The sequence below is a fragment of the Cyphomyrmex costatus genome, unplaced genomic scaffold, assembly GCF_001594065.2.
Source record: "Cyphomyrmex costatus isolate MS0001 unplaced genomic scaffold, Ccosl1.0 scaffold132, whole genome shotgun sequence".
NCBI classification, from domain to species: domain Eukaryota; kingdom Metazoa; phylum Arthropoda; class Insecta; order Hymenoptera; family Formicidae; genus Cyphomyrmex; species Cyphomyrmex costatus.
Genome location: NW_017275304.1, coordinates 360,952 through 382,218, shown reverse-complemented (window position 1 = coordinate 382,218; position 21,267 = coordinate 360,952). Strand labels below are relative to the sequence as shown.

The following is a 21,267-nucleotide window of genomic DNA, read 5'->3' as shown; positions in this document are numbered from 1 at the left end:
ACATATATATATATATATATTATTTTCTATAGCAGTGATGTCTATGATTACAACTTGTATCACATAAAGCTGACTTTTTACAGCAAACATCTATAGCAGAAATCTCATCGACTATAAAAATACAAAAGAGTATAATCAATTATATACACACATGATAAAATTCTGGAAAAAAAATGCTTGATTGTCATCTCAACTACCAGGTTTACTACTGGATATGAAATTGATTTATCAACAACTACAGTGATGTAAGTACTGTATCAGCAAATACTAAAAAAGAAATCAAAATTTTAAAGGCTTCTGTAGTCTAAAGATTTAGAACACTTGCACGGAATGCCAGAGATCCGGGTTCGACTCCCGGCTGATATTTTTCGCAATGAAAAATTAATTATTTACAGATTTTAATAGATCATTCAACATTATCAAGATTGATATAAGATAATAGCATCAAAAATCGTTAAATTGTTAGTCAATTTAACTCGTGATATTACTGTGGTAGTTTATTAGTGTTGCGTTTCAAGTCTGAAAAAATTTCGGTTCGTAATCAAAGATTTACATATGTAGTATATAAATTCACACGCAATTATATATAGAAACGTATGCCAACATTAGCAAATATCATACACATACATGTGACACACATACAATTATCCATATTAAATGTAGTCAGTATTTAGTAAATGTATGCAAAGTTGTCGTGTACATTGGCCATATTGTCTGGAAGTGTCTTTAGACTAAATACATAAACAAATATCAATATAAACGGTTTAAAGCATTTCTCAATTAAAAAAAAATAAATTTTTTATTGTTATTTAATATTACAATGCAATTATATTTTATTATACTAGACTAAATACATAAACAAATATCAATATAAACGGTTTAAAGCATTTCTCAATTAAAAAAAAATGAATTTTTTATTGTTATTTAATATTACAATGCAATTATATTTTATTATACTATAATTTCCTTAATAATTTGAAAAATATATCACAGATAAAAATAATACTACAATATTGTTTTTCATTAAAAACAATATTGTAGTATTATTTTTATCTGTGATATATTTTTCAAATTATTAAGGAAATTATATATAGTATAATAAAATATAATTGCATTGTAATATTAAAATTGTTTTTCATTAAAAACAATATTGTAGTATTATTTTTATCTTCATATAACTTATATAAGCAATATCAAATCTTATTAGACCATTAGAGTTTAAAGTGATAATTATCGATGAGAACATAACTCTATATCCAACGCTGATTGGATGCTTCTAAAGGCCATTACACGTACAAAAATTTTAGTAGTAATCGTAAGGTCTTAAGCAAATCGGCCAATCACAGTTTAGCGTATTAAAATGTGAGATCGTAATCTTGATTGTGATTGGTCGATTTGCTAAAGACCTTACGATTACTACTAAAATTTTCGTACGTGTGATGGCCTTAATATATAATTTCGTGTGAATTTATATACTACATACATAGATTCTTAAATGCGCGCCGATTAACTTATATTGCGAAAAATATTACCTCGGCTGGAAGTCGAACCTGGATCTTTGGCATTCCGTGCGAGATATAAAGCATTACGAAAAATGTAAACTTACGTTTCCTATTTTCTTATGTATTTCTATCCTATGTATCTATTCAATCCTATTTTCTCATGTATTTCTATTCTACGTATCTATTCATGTATTCTATTTTCACCTGTATTATCGTGTAATAACGTCTTTTACGCAAGAAAAAACCGTTTGCAATCCACCCAGACAAGAAAATATCTACGGGAAAAACGCAATTCACCCTGTTTATAATTTGTAGGCAGACAGACAATGTGCAATATGAGGAAATCTTGATCCCCCTTACGGAAATAGAAAATTGCGTCTATAAAGTTTACCCTTCGTATCCTGCTTGATCGTTTCCTAGAGAGGAAGTCACGCGAAGTAGCGCAGTCGCATTTGACTTTTCTCGCATGTACGTTCGAACAATCCGGTCAGTCATCATTGAGCTTTCGCTCCTTCAACAATGTATAGAACTATCACAAAGAAGACAAATTCGGTCGCGATTGCTATCTACGATTACAAGAAAGATATAAGGCTGAGCGTTCAATTGATTCGTTGGATGATGGAGATAATTGGCGCATGGCCGAAATCTGCTGTGATCTCATTGTTAGAGAGATACGCGTACGCGCTGTTAAATGTTATTTGTATCGGTTTGATTAGCTTTCTCGTCGTACCCGCTGTTATCTACATAGTGCTTGAAATGGATGATGGATACCTTATTTTGAAACTCTCCGGAGCATTGAGTTTCTGCATATTGGCCATCGTGAAATATTTTTCGTTAATCTTTCATGAAAAAGATATTCGTAATGGTATCAAGTATATCGAGAATGATTGGATAAACACTCAGTATTACAGTGATCGGATTATCATGATCAAGAGCGCGAAATTTGGTCAACACCTTGTGGCAATTTGTATATTTTTCATGTATGGCGGTGCCGTTTTCTTCTATCTTGCCCTACCGTTCAGTGTTAGCAAAATTACAGAAGATGACGGTAACCTGACATATCGGCCACTGGTGTATCCAGTCGCCAGGGTGATTATCGATGTACGATATAGTCCTACTAGGGAGATTTTTTTTTGGATGCAGTGCCTATCAGGTTTTCTCGCTCACTCTATCACTGCTAGTGGATGCAGTTTAGCTGCCGTATTCGCGATGCACGCTTATGGTCGCATGGAGATCCTAATACAATGGATCGAGCATTTGATAGACGGACGAGAAGATTTATGTGATAACATGAATGAGAGATTGGCGATGATTGTAGAGCAGCACGTACGAATTTTACGGTGACTCTATATCCAAGTATTATCAGTGTCATGCATTTAATATATTTATAGTGCGCTACAATTTATTTTGAATTATTTAAAAATACTTAACGAAATCGTACTTTTTCTGTGAAATATATTATTTACGCGATATATAACGTATTTGATATCTTTCAGTTTTATATCATTAACGGACAGAATATTGCGTGAAATATCTGTCATTGAAATTGTACAATGTACAGTAAGCATGTGCCTTCTTGGATATAATATTATCACGGTACGCATATCGTATAAAGAGTATGTGTGATATAAAATTGTATTACAAAATATATTGCTACTTCGGAACAATGCTGGATTACAATCGATGTAATTTACAGCGACATGTACAATATATCCTTAAATATAAAAATTATTATATTGCAGGAATGGGAGAGCAAAAAGACTACAAGTTACATAACGTATACTGTTCTTCTTCTATCTTTTACTTTTAATATTTTTATATTTTGTTATATCGGCGAACTTGTTGCCGAAAAGGTAAAGCTTTACAATCAAAGCATTCCTCAGCATATCTGCATGATATATTTTTCCACAATAACAAGAGCATTTTTATAAATATTATTATTATATAATAACATATTGCTATAATAAAAATATCTAATTATACTAATATTTAAAAAATTCAGAATTATATTTTAGAGAGCACTCTTAATTGTGTAAGTGTAAATAAACTGACATTATATGTCGTCATTTGATGTCAAAATGGCAATAAATAACGTCAGTTTGCTGGATATTATGTTTTGTATAGAAAAAATAAATTGAAGAAGCAATCCTATAACTAGTACAAGAAGATCGGTGAAGTATCATACACGATCGACTGGTATTGTTTGTCTGGAAGAAAGAGCCTCGACGTCGTGTTAATGATCGCTATGTCCAATACATCGATCAAATTTACTGCTGGAAATATCTTCGAGTTGTCTTTCACTACTTTTGGTGACGTGAGTAACGTAATGTCAATATTTATCGTATCTGTCTATGAGAATATGATTTATGCATCATTCGTACAATCAACAGGTGATTAAAACGTCGGTCGCTTACTTTAACATGCTGCGTACATTAAATATATAAAATTCTTGTCTGAAACGTACAAATTAATAAATAATGCAACTAATAAGGTAGCAAATAAATGTCAATTAGTTATCTAATATGTATCAAGTAAAAAATTAACAGAAATGTTTTTTAAGAAATAAAAAATGTAACTGATTAAATTATTATAAAAATATTATTTAGCACTGCACATGCGACATAAAATCAAGCTAATGCAATTTGAAATAATATTTATTTAATTATTTTTAATGACGTGTTTATTCTGTTTTAAACTTATTGTTGTACATAATACATATGCACTCATCACGTATAAATGAACGAACAAGAAAATTTTAATTATCAAGGAATAATTAGAAAGAATATCATTCAAAGAGTACAAAATATATAATACAAAATAATATAAAGTCAACTACATATGATACCTCATTCTATGCAGATTATTTTCCTATTGTGCATCTAACACAAGTAATAGAATAGGGTATACAATAACTACGGATTAATCAACGCAAGTCACACTCGTATCGATCGCTACTACCCCTTCACTCTGGAAAATCTGAAACTCTATCTCTTAAGCTAACTATACTCCTTTAAAAAAAAAAGAGTTAAAAAATGCGCAAGCGCTGAGAATGACCCGATGTTTCCTTCATCGCAATGTTATCGCTCAATAGTTCGCGGACGTTCAAATCACTACCATGTCCCATTCCTTCCGCGTGTTTCCTACGCGTAACATTACGTATAAACAGGATAGCGAATACAGTATTCAACTAAATCGTTGGTTTTTGAAACCAATCGGTGCTTGGTCAGGAACCAATACTGGTATCACTGGCAAAGTGTTGTCACGTAGTATTCAATTTGTCTGTCATTCTCTGATTGCCTTCACGGTAGTGCCGTGCGCGTTATATATCATATTTGAGCCGAATGTGCATCTAAAGCTGAAGGCTTTCGGTCCGATGATACACTGGCTGATGGGTGGCGCAAACTATTGTTCATTACTGGCGCGTAGCTACGATATACGCAAATGCGTGGACCATATGCGTACCGATTGGCAGTATGTGGGAACGACGCGCGATCGCGAGGTGATGCTGCAAAATGCTAAGTTCGGTCGATTTGTATCCGCTTTTTGCGCGGTCTTCATGCAAGGCGGTGTCTGTTCCTACAGTATTATTACTACGCTGACACCAGCCAACGTTCGAATCGGAAATGTTACGATAACGACGCACCAGCTTCCATGTCCATTCTACACTGAGCTGGTGGACACTAGATACAGTCCAGCGAATGAAATCGTGATCGTCTTTCAATTGTTGTCAACTGTCATAGTAAACTCTGTCACGGTGGGCGCGTGCAGTCTCGCCGCGGTCTTCGCCATGCATGCCTGTGGCCAGCTGAGCATTCTGATGATGAGATTGGACGAACTTGTTGACGAGAAAGAAAGTGAACATAAAGTCACGCGACGAAAGATGGCTATCATCGTGGAGCAACATCTTCGTGTACTCAGGTAATATCCCTTTAAAGTTTCAAATGTATTTGATCTTTAATTGATTTATATTTCCATCAAAATTCAAATGAGTAGAAAAAATGAGATTGTAATATTTAAATAACCGATTCAGCAATTCTTTTTAAAAAATATTCTTTTTTAAAAATTATTTAATTAGTTTGTAATTAAAGTTTTCAAACTCTTTATTTAAATTTCTCTGCTGTGGAGAAGTTACTCGTAATAAAAAATAATATTATTAAAAAATGTATAATAGTATTATATATTGAATTATTATATTATATAGTATATTGTATTACTAAAATAATAGTTTTAATTTCAGTTTTGTATCGCAAATAGAAGCGATCATGCATCAGATATGTCTCGTCGAGTTGTTGGGGTGTACTACTGATATATGTATGCTCGGATATTATACGATTACGGTATGCTGGTCATCATATCAAAAAGTTGCAATAACTGCAAAATAAATCTTTGTGCGTGCGCGCGTGCGTTTCATTTATGTTGCATTTTTTATTATATTTTTTAATAAAATCAAGCAATAATGAAATTATTTTATACTGACATTCATATTTTACTTGTATGTGTATATACATATATATATTTATTATTATTAGAATTATTATATATAATTATAGGAATGGAAATTACACGATACCAAAAATTTGCTCACATACTTTACTATATTCATAGCCATGTCATGCAACATTTTTATATTTTGTTACATTGCTGAAATCCTCACGGACCAGGTAGTTGCATCGTGTATATTCATACACATATCTGTATATAATTTTTTTTCTTTTTTATTATAATAGTCTAAAATAAAATTATGACGTAAAAACAAAGATCAAATTAGAGTTTGTATAGTGTCAAAAAATAGGACAAATGGCATACATGACAGAGTGGTATCGTTTACATCATAAAATTGCGATCGATCTAATTCTAATAATTTCAAGATCGAATGCCGTTATTAAGATAACCGCCGGAAAAATGGTTCAGCTATCTATTGCAACTTTTGGAGATGTAAGTTTATTTGAATATTACATTAACGTTTTTCTATAAATAACAAAATTTCAATACAGATTTATATCTGTAGATTTTTATAAAATTTTTTTTTAATTTTACTATTTTTGTATATTTAGAAAATATATAATAAAAGACTCTTAAGGTTTAAAACAATTAAAAAATTAAAGGGCTTATAAGAGTCAATGGTTCACGATTAAAAATAGAATAAATAAATATAAATATATTAAAAGTTAGATATAAATTGTACAAATTATATATATACTTTGTACAATTTATATTTATAACTTTTAATATACTTATATTTATTTATTCTATTTTTAATCGTGAATCATTGACTCTTATAAGCCCCTTAATTTTTTAATTATTTATATATATAATAATACCATATACATTTAGCTATCTCTCTGTCTTAATGTTTATTATATTATTTAATACTTATATTGCTTAATATTAATTGCTTACAATTTATTATCATTCTAATTCTAATACATGCTTAGAAGGATCTAAAAATAATTACACTAAGGATATGTAAGGATCAGTTGGATCTGTCAATTATAATATAATTATTTCAGGTCATGAAAACATCGTTTGCGTATTTAAATATACTCAGAACAGTAGCGACATAATAAAAACTAGATGCATATATGACATAAAAATCCCAAATAACGAATAAAATGTAAATTTATTTAAATTATAATAATTAATAATCAATGTAGTAATATAGCCAATTTTATAGTATTAATATACATATAAATACATCTCTTACTTTTCAATAATGCCATTATGTGCAATATCCCATTTTATGTTTATTAATAATAATATTATATTTTGATGTGTGTGTGTGTGTAACAAACAAAATGTAACTTCTAACGGTTAAAGTGTTATATAAAAAGAATCAAAGAACGTCATACTTTTAGCTGATAGAATTTACATTAAGAATACTACTTGTTAAACAAAAGGGAAAAGTAACTGCAAATTTGATTACCTTTGTTGATCGAACTATCTCATGAATCGTGTTTAGATGCCTCGTACAATTCATATGATTTCGTGCAACTAGTAGCTGTAAGTATCGATTATATTCCGTCTCAGCGGCGTACAAATTTGTTCTCTCTCCTTGCATGTCCGCGCAGGCGCTGGCGTAACCACTGCTTCGTTAAGAAATCAAGTGGTAGAACTATAGCCCGTAGTATTATCAGTACCTGGCGCGTCGTCTTCGAAGCGACTATGAAGCGCGTTTCTAGCGAGACCACTGTGAGCGATTACAGACGAGATAACGATTATAGTTTACAGTTAAATCGTTGGTTTCTGAAATCGATAGGCGCTTGGCCAGAATTACAAACAAATTTAATGATTAAGAATATTTTAATAAATATCTTGCGATTAATGTGTCATTCTTTAATAGCTTTTACCGTGATATCTGCTGTATTATATATATTATTTGAAGAGAAGGATTTCCGTTTAAGGCTCAAGGCTATTGGACCTACGAGTCATATTCTGATGGGTGGAATTAATTACTGCACGCTTTTGCACCATAATGATCGGATACGCACGTCTATAGAGCATATGGAGACCGATTGGCGGATGACAAAGAGAGAATACGATCGGGAATTAATGCTGCGAAACGCGAGAGTGGGACGCGTTATAGTGGGTACTTGTGCCCTTATTATGCAAGGTGGCGTTATTTGTTATAATATTGCAAGAGGAGTGTCACGGATATCCGTGGAAATCGGCAACAAGACAGTCGAAACAGGTCGCCTACCATGTCCGTCCTTCAACAAAATCGTAGATACCAGACTTAGCCCGATATACGAGGTCGTGCTCGCATTGCAGTGTCTCACGACCATCGTGGTAAATAACATCACGATCGGTGCATGCGGTCTCGCCGCTGTTTTCGCAATGCACGCTACCGGACAACTCAACGTAGTGATGCTACGTCTCGAAGAACTCGTCACCGAGCGACAAGATCTCCTTCAATTGAGACTGGCAAACATTGTGGAGCATCATCTGCGAGCGCTAAGGTAAGATGAATTTTCAAAAATTACGTACAAATCAATTTTAATTGCTTATGAGAAATTATATTATCACATATTTTATAAACTTTTTCTAATTTTCTTAAATTACCTTTAAAATTAATTTCTTATAAAACATAATTTTTGTTTGAAAAGAGTGCCGGAAAGTTATAACATGTGGAAATATTACTTTATGTTTTTTTTTTCTAAATATGACATATTTGCAGAATTGCAACTGTCGCGGCTGTAAGATATTCGGATAAAAATTGAGTGTCTTTAACGTCGCGGCTGTTGCTGGATGTGTCGATTACAGGTTTCTTTCACATTTGGAGACAATTATGCGTGAGATATGTTTTGTGGAATTAGTCGGATGTACGTTCAACTTGTGCATGTTAGGATATTACACCATTACGGTATGCTTACAATTTAAGAAAGGTGAATACGTGACAAATTGTCTATCATTACTACCTATTTTGATTGTAAATGCTATTACTTTGTGTATTCTTTCAGGAGTGGCGTGAAGAAAGTATAAACACTATAATAACATATATCATGGTATTAACAGCAATGATGTTTAATATCTTCATATTTTGCTTCATTGGCGAGCTCGTAACGGACCAGGTATATATAAAGTGGTTGTGTTCCATTTGAAAAACTTTCCTCATCTGTAATAAAAATATGTATTATTCACACTTGGATTGACGGATTCAATTTCATAATAGTGTAAAAAAGTTGGCGAAGTAGCTTATATGACAGATTGGTATCAATTGCCGCATAAAACCATTCTTGATCTTATTTTAATAATCTTGCGATCAAGAATTGCTATCAAAATCACGGGTGGAAAAATATTTCATATGTCTATCCAGACTTTCGGTGTTGTAAGTATTTCATGAAAATTATAAATATAACTTCTAATAAAATTAAAATATCTAGTGTTTTTATTGCTAAATATATCACAAAAAGTAATATACATATAAAATGGTATAAACGTATTTTATGTATAACAATGGCATAAACATATAATAGGCAAAAAACGTATAATATATATAACAACTTATTAAAATACAAAATTAATTATTAAACATTTTAGGTAATTAAAACATCGGTCGCATACTTGAATATGCTTCGAACATTAACTATGTAAATATTATATGATAAAATATGAGAGAGTATTTGTAATATTCTATTTAAATATATTCAAAAATATGTAAAGTTTTTCGTATATAAATTGTGTCTTATACATAAATGTAATATAAATATAATCCACACATAAGAGTATAAACCATATAAGGACATATATGATAATAGATATATCAGCAAATGTACAACAAACGATAGAAATGATAGAAAAATAACATACTATAAATATAAATAAACTCTATATGCTCAGAGAGAGAGAGAGACTCTATGCTATGATATAGAAGTATAGAGCAAAGGTGGCTAAAAGTATGCATGGTTAATATCTTGATGTTTTCGGTTATAGTTTTCGGCATAACTATATTATGAAACTTTATCAATGTGGATAAAGTTGCAGAAAATGAATTCTATTGATTGATTTTTTTTGAGAATTAGAAATAAAAATTAATGTAATGATAGAAAAATAACATACTATAAATATAAATAAACTCTATATGCTCAGAGAGAGAGAGAGAGATTCTATACTATGATATAGAAGTATAGAGCAAAGGTGGCTAAAAGTATGCATGGTTAATATCTTGATGTAGATAATAGTTTTCGGTTAGCATAACTATATTATGAAACTTTATCAATATGGATAAAGTTGCAGAAAATGAATTCTATTGATTGATTTTTTTTGAGAATTAGGAATAAAAATTAATGTTATTAATTTTTTCTTTCTAGGTCTTAAGTGTCTGATTGCTAATCAAGACATTTTCTCGTACACTTAAAAGATAATGCTTTTTTTATTTATAAAATAGTATATATACATATAATATTCTTCAATATATATTTCAATATATGTCAGTTATTTCTTTACATGATACAGTCCTTGTCAAGTAGAGTCAAGTCGTTGTAATTACATATTGTCTAAAAGTATGCAATGCGCTTTAAAGTAAGTTAAGAATAGGTATGTATTCTTGTTTCCACGTACACTGAGAAACAAATTTGTTAAATTTCAGTAAATATTTCTTTGAATAGTTCTAGCGGAACATTTACTTAAGGTAAATAAATATTTAAATAAATGAAAAAAAAATGATAGTTGAATCAAATTAATGGTTCTTGGATCTAATAAATATGTGCTTACCTTTATTAAATATTCCGCTAGGACAATATTCAAAGATATATTTATTAAAATTTAGTTTTTTACAATGTACTCTTATCCAGTATAGTCTTGCTCTAACACGAATATGTAATGAGTATATATAATGGCTTTATAAATCTAGCGTTTTTTGTTTTCGTTCTTGTCCAATTTCTTCGTAGTATATAGTTGCATAGAATAAAAATTTCTTCTCCACGATTAAAATATACATACTAATAAACCTGTCCCTGGTGTATTTCGTGTCCAAAGCTGGAAAAAATAAAAAATTACAGATTTCTTTATTCATTTTTACCTTCAACGTTGGTTGCCGTATTGAGATAAAATGGATTAAAAAATCTGTGATTTTGTGAAGAAATTGAACAGGAACGAAAACGTCAAAAACGCTAGTTTATTTAATACAGATGGTTCCAATATTCCCTTAAATAATTTCTATGGGAATTTATATATCATATGTAATCATTAGAATTGCACGCCGAATTGGTTCTTCTTCGGACTTGCATACGCAACTAACTATTTAAACTCTTTTGGTGTATTTATACGGTTTTAATAAATTGTTTAGTATATATATATATTGTTAATAATTTCAATTTAAATCTTATTATTAAAAATAAATTAATTTATTGTACGAATATTATATTAAAGCAAAGAGAATATTTCTTTTTATTATTTTTTATTATTAATTGAATTATACAAATATATAGCAAAATTTGTTTATTGTACGTGCACGTAGTTTTAGCCGCTTTTCTCCTACGTATGATTTACGATCATATGATTTTATCTTTAGGATAAAAATTTTTTCATTATCATTCAAGGCTTCACTTTTCACATTTCCGCCTTAGACTTGCTCTTGTCTGCTTGCAAAACAACTGTGCGGACAGCACAGCATAAGTCTTACGCGAATAATTAATGGACAACGGCATATAATGCTTCGATAGTAAGAGTTGAACGTTCCTTCATCAATTTACAAAAGTCAATACACTATAAAATGTACCCTTTGACATCCTGATATACTCACGTAATCGTTTTCCTTTTCTCGTAAAGGAAATATTATACCAAGAACGGCGCAGTCGCATTTAGTTTCTCACAGCCGAGTTTTGCGTGCATCCTCTCAGTAGTAGTCGTGTTCTCGTACTTGAACAATATCTGAAAATTCCATGCAGAAATCAAGCTCTATCGTGACTATCTATAATCACGAAAAAAATATGCAATTGAACTTCCAACTGAATCACTGGATATTAAAGCCAATTGGCGCCTGGCCGAAATCAATCAATCTCTCATGGATAGAAAAATTAATGTATTTTTTACTAAATGTAATCTGTATTGGTCTGATCAGTTTTCTTTTCATACCCTGTGCTGTCTTCATGGTGATTGAAGAAAACGACACATATCACATCTTGAAGCTCATTGGGCATTTGCTCTTTCTTGTGATGGTCTTTGTAAAATATTTTGCGATGATTTTCCGTGAGAACGATATTCGCAAATGCATCGAGGAAATTAAGGACGATTGGATGACCATTCGGCATTGTGACGATCGGATCATCATGATCAGGAACGCGAAGTTCAGCTGCCGCCTCGTGATGTTCAGTGCGTTTTTCATGTACAGTAGTGCTTTGTTCTATTATTTCGTACTGCCGTTTAAACTCAAAATTACGGAGGAAACTCAAGACGGAAACTTGACGTATCGACCTATGACATACCCAGTCGCCAAGATGATCATTGACGTACGATATAGTCCCGCTAATGAGATTTTTTTTTGGGTGCAATGTATGTCGGGTATAGTTGCACATGCCATTTCAGCTGGTGCTTGCAGTGTGGCTACTATGTTCGCGATGCACGCTTACGGTCGCCTCAAAGTTCTAGCGCAATGGATTGATCATTTAGTGGACGGACGAGAAGATTTTTGTAGCAATATGGATAAAAGATTGACGATGATTGTACAACAGCACATTCGAATCTTACGGTAAGCTACGTAATAAAATTTGTGATTGATTTTAGTCAGTATACTCAACGTTTTAATGAATTATTAAGATGTACAGTTTAAGAGATAACATCATTCTTTTTTTTATTTCTTAAGCTAACGTGTCTGCTGACTTTCAGTTTTATAACGCTAACAGATAAGGTCTTGAGCGAAATAGCTTTCGTGGAAATTGGAGGATGTACGATAAACATATGTTTGTGTGGATACTATGTTATGATGGTATGCATATCGTATAACAAGTACGTGTCGCAAAAATGTAACTTTTTTTCGAGTAAAATTAGAAATAATTACATAGTACAATTAAAATTTTATTTAACAATATGTACAACATGTTTTCATATGTAGAAATGTTTTCGTTGCAGGAATGGGAAGATAAAACTAGCGTATTAATATATATCTCTCTTGCTTTGTCTCTTGTGTACAATGTTTTCATATTTTGTTATATTGGCGAGCTCGTTACTCAACAGGTATTATTCTTACTTTAACAGCATCTCTGCACTATTAATGTTAAATTTTACAAATGTAATTTCTTTAAATTAAAAGTATTAATATATATTCGCACAATAAGTAATATAAACATAATGATATTTGAAATTTATCTGCATTTTGGAAATTAAATTTTTTTTATGTAAGAAAATGAATATATACAATTGACATAATGAGAAAATCAATCCTGCAGTGCAAAAAGATCGGCGAAGTATCGTACATGACTGATTGGTATCGTTTGCCAGATAAAAAAGGTCTTGCTCTCATTTTGATAAATGCTATGTCAAATTCGTCCGTTCAACTTACCGTAGCGAATATCGAACTGTCCATTAGTACTTTTGGTAGTGTAAGTAAAACATTATTTAAAAAATTTATTTACAAATCATACGACTTATGTGTTATTTTTCTAAATAGGTAATTAACACATCAGTTGCCTACTTGAACATGTTACGTGCATTAACTATGTAGACACTCGCACGTGCGATATGTAATTACATTTATTATAATATATAATTAAAAAAATGGTACTAGTAATTTCATACAATCGATTAATCATCTATGATTAAATAAGAATAAGAAAGACAAGAAATAAAAAAAAGTAGATTTAATAAATAAAAATATGTACTGACATTTATTCTAAAATATTTCTTTCGTATCTTATTTCTCTAATTTTTTTCTCGCACTATTTATAATTAAATTCTCTAAATTTCAGAATATGATCATTATATTTCAGAATACTGATTTATTTAATATGTATATATTCATCTAATTGTGTGTCTAATTTTATAAATACGTATGTACATGGAACAAACGGTTATTTGGTTGCCATGACCAAAAGTTGCCCATCAATACATTTTTAGTTGTAAGAACTATAGTACGATTGTGATAAAATACTATATCTTAACGATTATGGATGTTAAGATATGTCTATCATACTGTTAAGATATATTATCATAACCAAATTATATTGATGAGCAAAAGTTATCATTTATTTCTGGTTGTGGCAACTGTAACATTTTTTCTGTATGTATGTGTATATATATGTGTATATGATTTTTTGTATATATGCAATATTTTTACTTCAAGAATTCATAAAAGAAGAATGATATCGTGATCCTTTACCGATTCCTCTCGCGAAAAATATTTGTGAAAGAGAATATATGTATGTACGTTTTACGAACATAATTCACGGAACAGTGACCAATATATCATACAAGGAAGAGGAAGAAAAAAATCCCCTTTTGTCATGACTGTCAATATGACTATAAAATGCACCCTTCGACTTCATGACGTGATTGATCGCTCTTTCCTTGTAAGTTGAACGCGCAAGCGCTTGACATGACCACCTGTCCTTAACTTCTCTCGATCCTTTCAGTACTACTTGAGCTTCCGTACTTTAACAATGTGGAAATCATCTCCTATTCAGAAATTAAATCCGACAGTGACTGTTTACGATCACGAAAAATACGTAAGTATCCAGCAACTTCGTTGGATACTGAAGTCAATTGGCATTTGGCCCAATCCACTCGAATCCTCTTCTTCGATAAAGAAATATATGCGCGTGCTAATAAATGTATTTTGTCTCGCTATGATGACTTTTATCTTTATCCCGTGCGTCTTCTATGTCGTGCTCGAAGTTGAAGACACATACAATATCTTGAAGTTCACTGGACCGTTGACCTTCTGCGTGATGGTTATCATGAAGTACAGTTTGCTGGCCCTTCGTGGGAGAGATATTCGTGTATGTATCGAGCATATTAAAACCGATTGGAGGAATACATGGTATCATAGCGATCGCGTGATGATGATCAGAAATGCGGAATTTAGCCGTCGTCTCATAGTGATCAACGCGTTCTTCTCATACGGTGGTGTCATGTTTTATCACATAGCTTTGCCGATTGCCGTGGGCAAGATTACAGAGAGAAATAGTAATCTGACGTACCAGCCACTGGTGTATCCAGTCGCCAGGAAGATCGTCGACACGCGTTACAGTCCAATTAATGAAATTTTCTTTTGGGTTCAGTTCGTGGCAGGTATCATTTCGCAAACCACCACAGTTGCTGCCTGTAGTGTGACTGCCGCTTTGGCAGTACACGCTTACGGTCGTTTGGAGATTCTCATGCAGTGGATTGTGTATCTAGTGGACGGGCGAGAGGATTTTGGTAATAACGTGGACGAAAGGCTGGCCATAATTGTGCAAGAACATGTACGAATTTTGTGGTAAGTCTACTATCCAGAAAATAACAATTATCTTCCTCAAATGTATTGTATATTAAAAATCCTCATTACATTTTTGTAATCTCCTATAATAATGTATGAAAAATACCGTGTTAATCATCTCATGCTTCTTTTTCACTATAATACTAGCATTATAATTGTAACAACATTTTTCAAAAAACAAGAAAAATTTATTGATAAAGTGACTTGCACCAAAAATATGCTCAACCATACGTGTATTATTTTGCAGTTTTATAGAGTTAGCAGAAAAAGTATTGCACAAGGTATCTTTTGTGGAAGTTGTAGGATGTACGCTCAATATATGTTTACTTGGATATTACATAATTATGGTAGGCAAATCGTGCACAATATACGATAAAACTCACTACTCTGATATAATATTAGGATAATGTATACAAAAAATGTTTCCGCGTAAAAATAAAAAATTTTAATTACAGGAATGGGAAAACGACTTTGAAATTTACATAACATATATTGTTCTGCTTATAAGTTTTATTTTTAATCTGTTCATATTTTGTTACATAGGTGAACTTATCGCCGAGCAGGTATTTGATTTCATATCACCAAAAGTTAAAATAAAAATCTTACAAAACAATATTTAACAATAAATGTATATGTGTAATAAATAAATTAATCGTCACAGTGCAAGAGGGTTAGTGAAGTATCGTACATGATCGATTGGCATCGTCTACCAGGAAAGAAAGCTCTAGCTATTGTACTAATGATAGCGATGTCCAATTCATCGGTTAAGCTTACTGCTGGGAATATCATTGAGTTATCTATAAGCAGTTTCGGTGATGTAAGTATTCATATAAATTAATTGTAAGAATTTTATAAAATAATTTTTTAATTACATATATACATGATTTATAAACGTTTATTAAACAGGTGATTAAGACATCGGTTGCTTATTTAAATATGTTACGTACACTAACTACTTAAAAATTTTTTGTAGATTAAATTATAATAATTATGATTGATGTCAATTGTATTTGTTGCAAAATAAGTAATAATATCAAACCAGCAATATATTTATAAGTAGTAAGATTGAGGTAACCATTTCATAAAATACATACATACTCGTATATCAATTTTACATTTATTTTAAATCCAATTTTACATGAGAATGAAAAAAGAAAAAAATAAATTGTAAATGCCGAGTGCAATAAGTAAGAAGCATTAAATTAATACTTACTTAAGAATCTAATATGTCTTTTATACCTAGTTTTTAAAAATAACTTTTAGCTTGATCTGTGCAATGAATGTAAATCTTCTCTCTATTACAATTTAATAATAATAATTAAAAAAAAACAATATATTTATTAAAAAATAAAAGATTATTTTAAAATGTTAATAAATTATTTCCCACACATAAAATATACAATATATTTTATATATTTTTTAAATTTATGATAGACATAAATGTTAACTAACAATTCATTTAACAAATCACTTATAAATTTTCTGATTTTTTTCCATTAATATGTAATCTTAACATTACTTTCTTATTAATATTTGAAGCATATAATTATTTGTGTTTTATTTATATTTTGTCTCAAGAACATATTAGATAAAATAGGGTTACTAGTAAAGAAAAGTAGCAGAAATTCAAGTAAAGAATACGATATGTGTCAATATGCTGAACGAAAGATATATCTTTTAAGGTGAAGATCTATATTTCACAGATAAAAAATTCATCGTGTTTTCACGTGACTTATAACTGATAGATAGCACTTATTCAATCATTTCCTATCTTTATTACATATTATATTAAACTGTATATGCAACAAGTACTGTAAATATCGATTGTGCACAATAAGCCTACACAGCAACGTACTTTCTGTGAGGAATAAGTCATATGTCCGCGTATATACTGCTGTAACTACTTGACTTGCCATCGAGATGCATAGTCAGAAGTAAAGACTGATTGACGTATTCACCGCGAATAAAAAATAAAATGCGGTCTTTTTGCATTCATCTAAAATAGACGTTTACAGGTAAAATAATAATTTACAGCCTTCAATTAAATTGTTGGATCTTAAAACTGATAGGTGTTTAGTTGAAAGAGTTTGATAACCGAGATTTTATCAAAAACTCTGAAAAATCATTGTAATCCTTCAATTAATGAGTTACTTCTTGATAATTCTTATTGTGAAACTATACAATACATTCTTCTCGAAGAAAAGGATATCCGTTTAAAACTGTAGGCCATGGAGTCTATAAATTACTGGTTTACGGACAGTATAAATTGCTTATAATTGTGTTAAAAGAGTCAGATACATAAATTTATTAAACATATGGAGACTGAAGATATCGCTAGAAGAGAGCATTCCCAGTAAGAAATGACAATGGAATCGACGTCGATTTGATGATTTCGACGTCGAATCGACATCGATTCGATATCGATTCCATTGTCATTTCTCACTGGCATGATGCGAGAGAAAGATACATTTATGGCAAGCGTTTAAGCATTCATCATGCAGAATGGTAGTTTTTACGAGATACTTTTTGTAGCGAGAAAAATATCACGATGACAATGAAACGATTGCAATAGATCATTTATCATATCCGTTTTTCAATATAATCGTAGATACCAAGTTTAAGCTCAGTATATGAGGTCCTCTTCACGCTTCAGTGCTTTTCGTCCCTCATCATGAACAACATCACAGTTGATGCGTGCGGTTTGGCCGCATTACTTGCGACATACGCATGCAACACAATCGAGTACGTTGCGACTCGAAGAACTGATTGAGAAAATAAGTAAAGACATCATTCAAAGAAAATTAGCAAATCCCATCAAGCGTCATCTGTAAGTATTAAGGCAAGTATAATTTATCATTATAAACATTTACACAGCTTTTAAACATTAAAAAAAAACAATCAAATTTATAAGTAATTAATAACTTAAATTTATTTAAAATTATTATATTGATTAAATTAAAACTTTAACGTAAATTTTGTATGAGTAAATGTATATCTGTCACATAATAAATATTTTATATAAAATTATTATACTTTTGTATTATACACATAAAAGGTATGCATAATATGCATTTTAATAGTAGATTTTTGTATAACTTACTTATTTTTTCATTTGTGTTTTTCATAAATCTTTAGTTAGTATTTAAAAAATATGCAATAGAAAAAAATAATTTTATAAATTTTACAAGTACAATGCAAGTTAAATAGTGATTCCTTATGCTCACTTACAAAGCAAAATGTGTACTGCACGCGTCACAGTTCGCATATTATCTACATGTCTCTACTTGCAATTGACGGTGCAACAAGTAGTGGTTATCGATTAGCAGAATGCACCGCCTCTTGCACGCAACTCTGAATGAAGACTTGCGCAATCGTAATATTGACTTTTCCGTTTCTACTGAGAAACGGGATAATACGGAGAAAATATTCAGTATTTTGCGTGCTTTTAAAGAACGATCATGACGATCACATCTGAATCTGATAAACCATCATCGGTTTTATATCACCGTAATGAACATCATGATTATAGTCTTCAGTTGAATCGTTGGTTTTTAAAACCAATCGGTGCTTGGCCAGAGTCGCGTGTTACTACAATTAGCGAAAGACTTCTATCGAGAATCATTCAGATAACATGCTACGTCCTCATAGCTGTCACGGTTATTCCTAGCATGATGTACTTCTATCTTGAGGAACAGGATCTCGATACCAAGATGAGATTTGTGGGTCCTGTAAGCCATTGGATCATGAGCACATTAAATTATACCTCCCTGCTGTGGCGCGGCAAAGACATACGTTGCTGCATCGAGCACATGAAGAACGATTGGTGCACAATACGTAGAAACATGGATCGTGGAGCGATGCTTAGATACGCCAAATTCGGCCGGTCTATGGCTGGATTTTGCGCCGTTTTCATGCACTGCGGTGTGTTCTCCTACAGTGTAGTGAATAGTTTAACGCCGGTAATCACTGTGGTTGGTAATGAGACTTTTTCGACGCGACTATTGCCTTGCCCGTTTTACAGCAAGCTATTAGATATCAGCCACGATCCGACGAATGAGATCGTGCTAATGACACAATTCCTGTCAGGTTTCATAGCTAATTCCGTCATGGTTAGTGCGTGCAGTCTTGCTGGGGTTTTCGCAATGCATGTGTGCGGTCAATTTACCGTGCTCTACACGTGGTTGAATGAATTGACAGACGAGGAAAAGCGAACCGCTGCGAGTAAACTGGCAAACATAGTTGAGCATCATCTGCGTGTACTAAAGTAAGGTATACTTTAATTCAGTTACAGTAAGGCATTTTTGTAATAATTACAATACCAAATATAAATAAATCTTAAAATTTGAGATAATTATGATATTTTTAGTTTTATATCACGCTTTGAAAAAATCATGAATCAAATATGCATGGTGCAATTAGTTGGATGCACTTTAAATTTGTGTTTGCTTGGTTACTGTTCTATTAAGGTATGAAAAATATAATTAATAAAAATTTATTTTTAATATAAATGCATATACTTTTTAAAGTAATATATTCCCTTTTTTGGAAAAACGATTTTGTTCCTTTTTATGACACTAATCTGTTTTATAATTTCAGGAATGGGATGCAAGAAATACGAAAACTATAACAACATATGGTATTCTTTTCGTATCTATATCTTTCAATATTTTTATATTTTGTTATATCGGTGAAATAATCACGGAGCAGGTAACGCGTGCAAGTGAATCACAAAACTGCTTATGTTTCGGAATATAGTAAAAATATTTAAAATATTATTCATCATTATTCTGTACAAAAATATTCTTGTTATATATTTATAAAATTACTGCAGTGTAGAAAAGTTGGCGAAATGGCTTACTTTACCAATTGGTACTATTTACCTCATAAAACTGCCCTCGGTATGGTGTTAATAATATCGAGATCCCGTGTTATAATTAAAATTACTGCTGGAAAATTGATTTATCTTTCCTTAATGACATTTGGCGATGTAAGTACAAATTTCAGCAACACCAAACATTTTTATAATAAAAAATGAGGCTTTGTTATTTTTAGTACTCATCCTTCGTTGTATTTTTGCATAGCATACATTATAAATTTTTATAAATTTTTTATTTTATAAAAAAATTTAACGTAATAAAACTTCGAGAAAAAACTTATATTAAATAAAAATAATCTCTCATGAACTTTATTTTATTTAATCTATTGTTTTTTTAGGTAATTAAAACTTCTGCAGCATATCTAAATATACTTCGTACTGTAATGTAACATATTACGTGAAAATACTAAATAGACGTCAATTAAATATAGATATGCAATAGGAGACTATTTCAAAGTTTTGAGTTGTGATTCATTTTTCTTATCAATAATAATATGTATAGTTTCTTGATTACGCTTTTGAGGCTCTTTCACGGGTATTTTCTTCAATTATACCAGAAGGTTTACGGTTTATCGCCGTATCTTTCTATCAGTGCATCTCTCGCTCTGATAAAGGGAACGGCATGGTTCACGAAACGTTGGCATCAATAATGAAGAAAGACACGGCGATAACCCGCAAACCTTCTGGTATAATATGTATAGTGTTTACGAAATCGTCGAAATTGAGTAATAATTCATTTTTCTTATCAATAATAATATGTATAATCTTTACGAAATCATCGAAATTATCATATATAGTGTATAAAGAATTAAAGTATGTATAAAAACGTACAAGATATAAATACATAGAAATACTCACTCAATATATGCATTTCAAAGTTCATAAAATATTATAAAATTGCTATTTTCCTTTTTATGGTTTTTTCTTTTAATGTAAACTTCGCGAATGTAGGAGACATCGGAGACGAACGAAGCAACAAG

General features: G+C 31.1%; 3 protein-coding genes across 3 annotated transcripts; all 3 read left to right on the top strand.

Moving 5' to 3' along the window:
- The first annotated feature begins 2,021 nt into the window (after positions 1-2,021).
- LOC108782605 (uncharacterized) lies at positions 2,022-2,846 on the top strand. Its single transcript, XM_018550910.1, has one exon. It carries the CDS (start codon positions 2,022-2,024, stop codon positions 2,844-2,846), a length of 825 nt encoding a protein of 274 aa, XP_018406412.1.
- Positions 2,847-14,593: 11,747 nt separating this feature from the next.
- LOC108782604 (uncharacterized) lies at positions 14,594-16,371 on the top strand. The gene is made up of 5 exons (XM_018550909.1): positions 14,594-15,411; positions 15,659-15,758; positions 15,867-15,974; positions 16,073-16,228; positions 16,318-16,371. Exons 1-5 carry the CDS (start codon positions 14,594-14,596, stop codon positions 16,369-16,371), a joined length of 1,236 nt encoding a protein of 411 aa, XP_018406411.1.
- A 2,498-nt stretch (positions 16,372-18,869) lies between these two features.
- On the top strand, positions 18,870-20,676 carry LOC108782603 (odorant receptor 82a-like). Its single transcript, XM_018550907.1, has 5 exons — positions 18,870-19,675; positions 19,778-19,877; positions 20,008-20,118; positions 20,243-20,398; positions 20,626-20,676. Exons 1-5 carry the CDS (start codon positions 18,870-18,872, stop codon positions 20,674-20,676), a joined length of 1,224 nt encoding a protein of 407 aa, XP_018406409.1.
- The last annotated feature ends 591 nt before the right edge of the window (positions 20,677-21,267 follow it).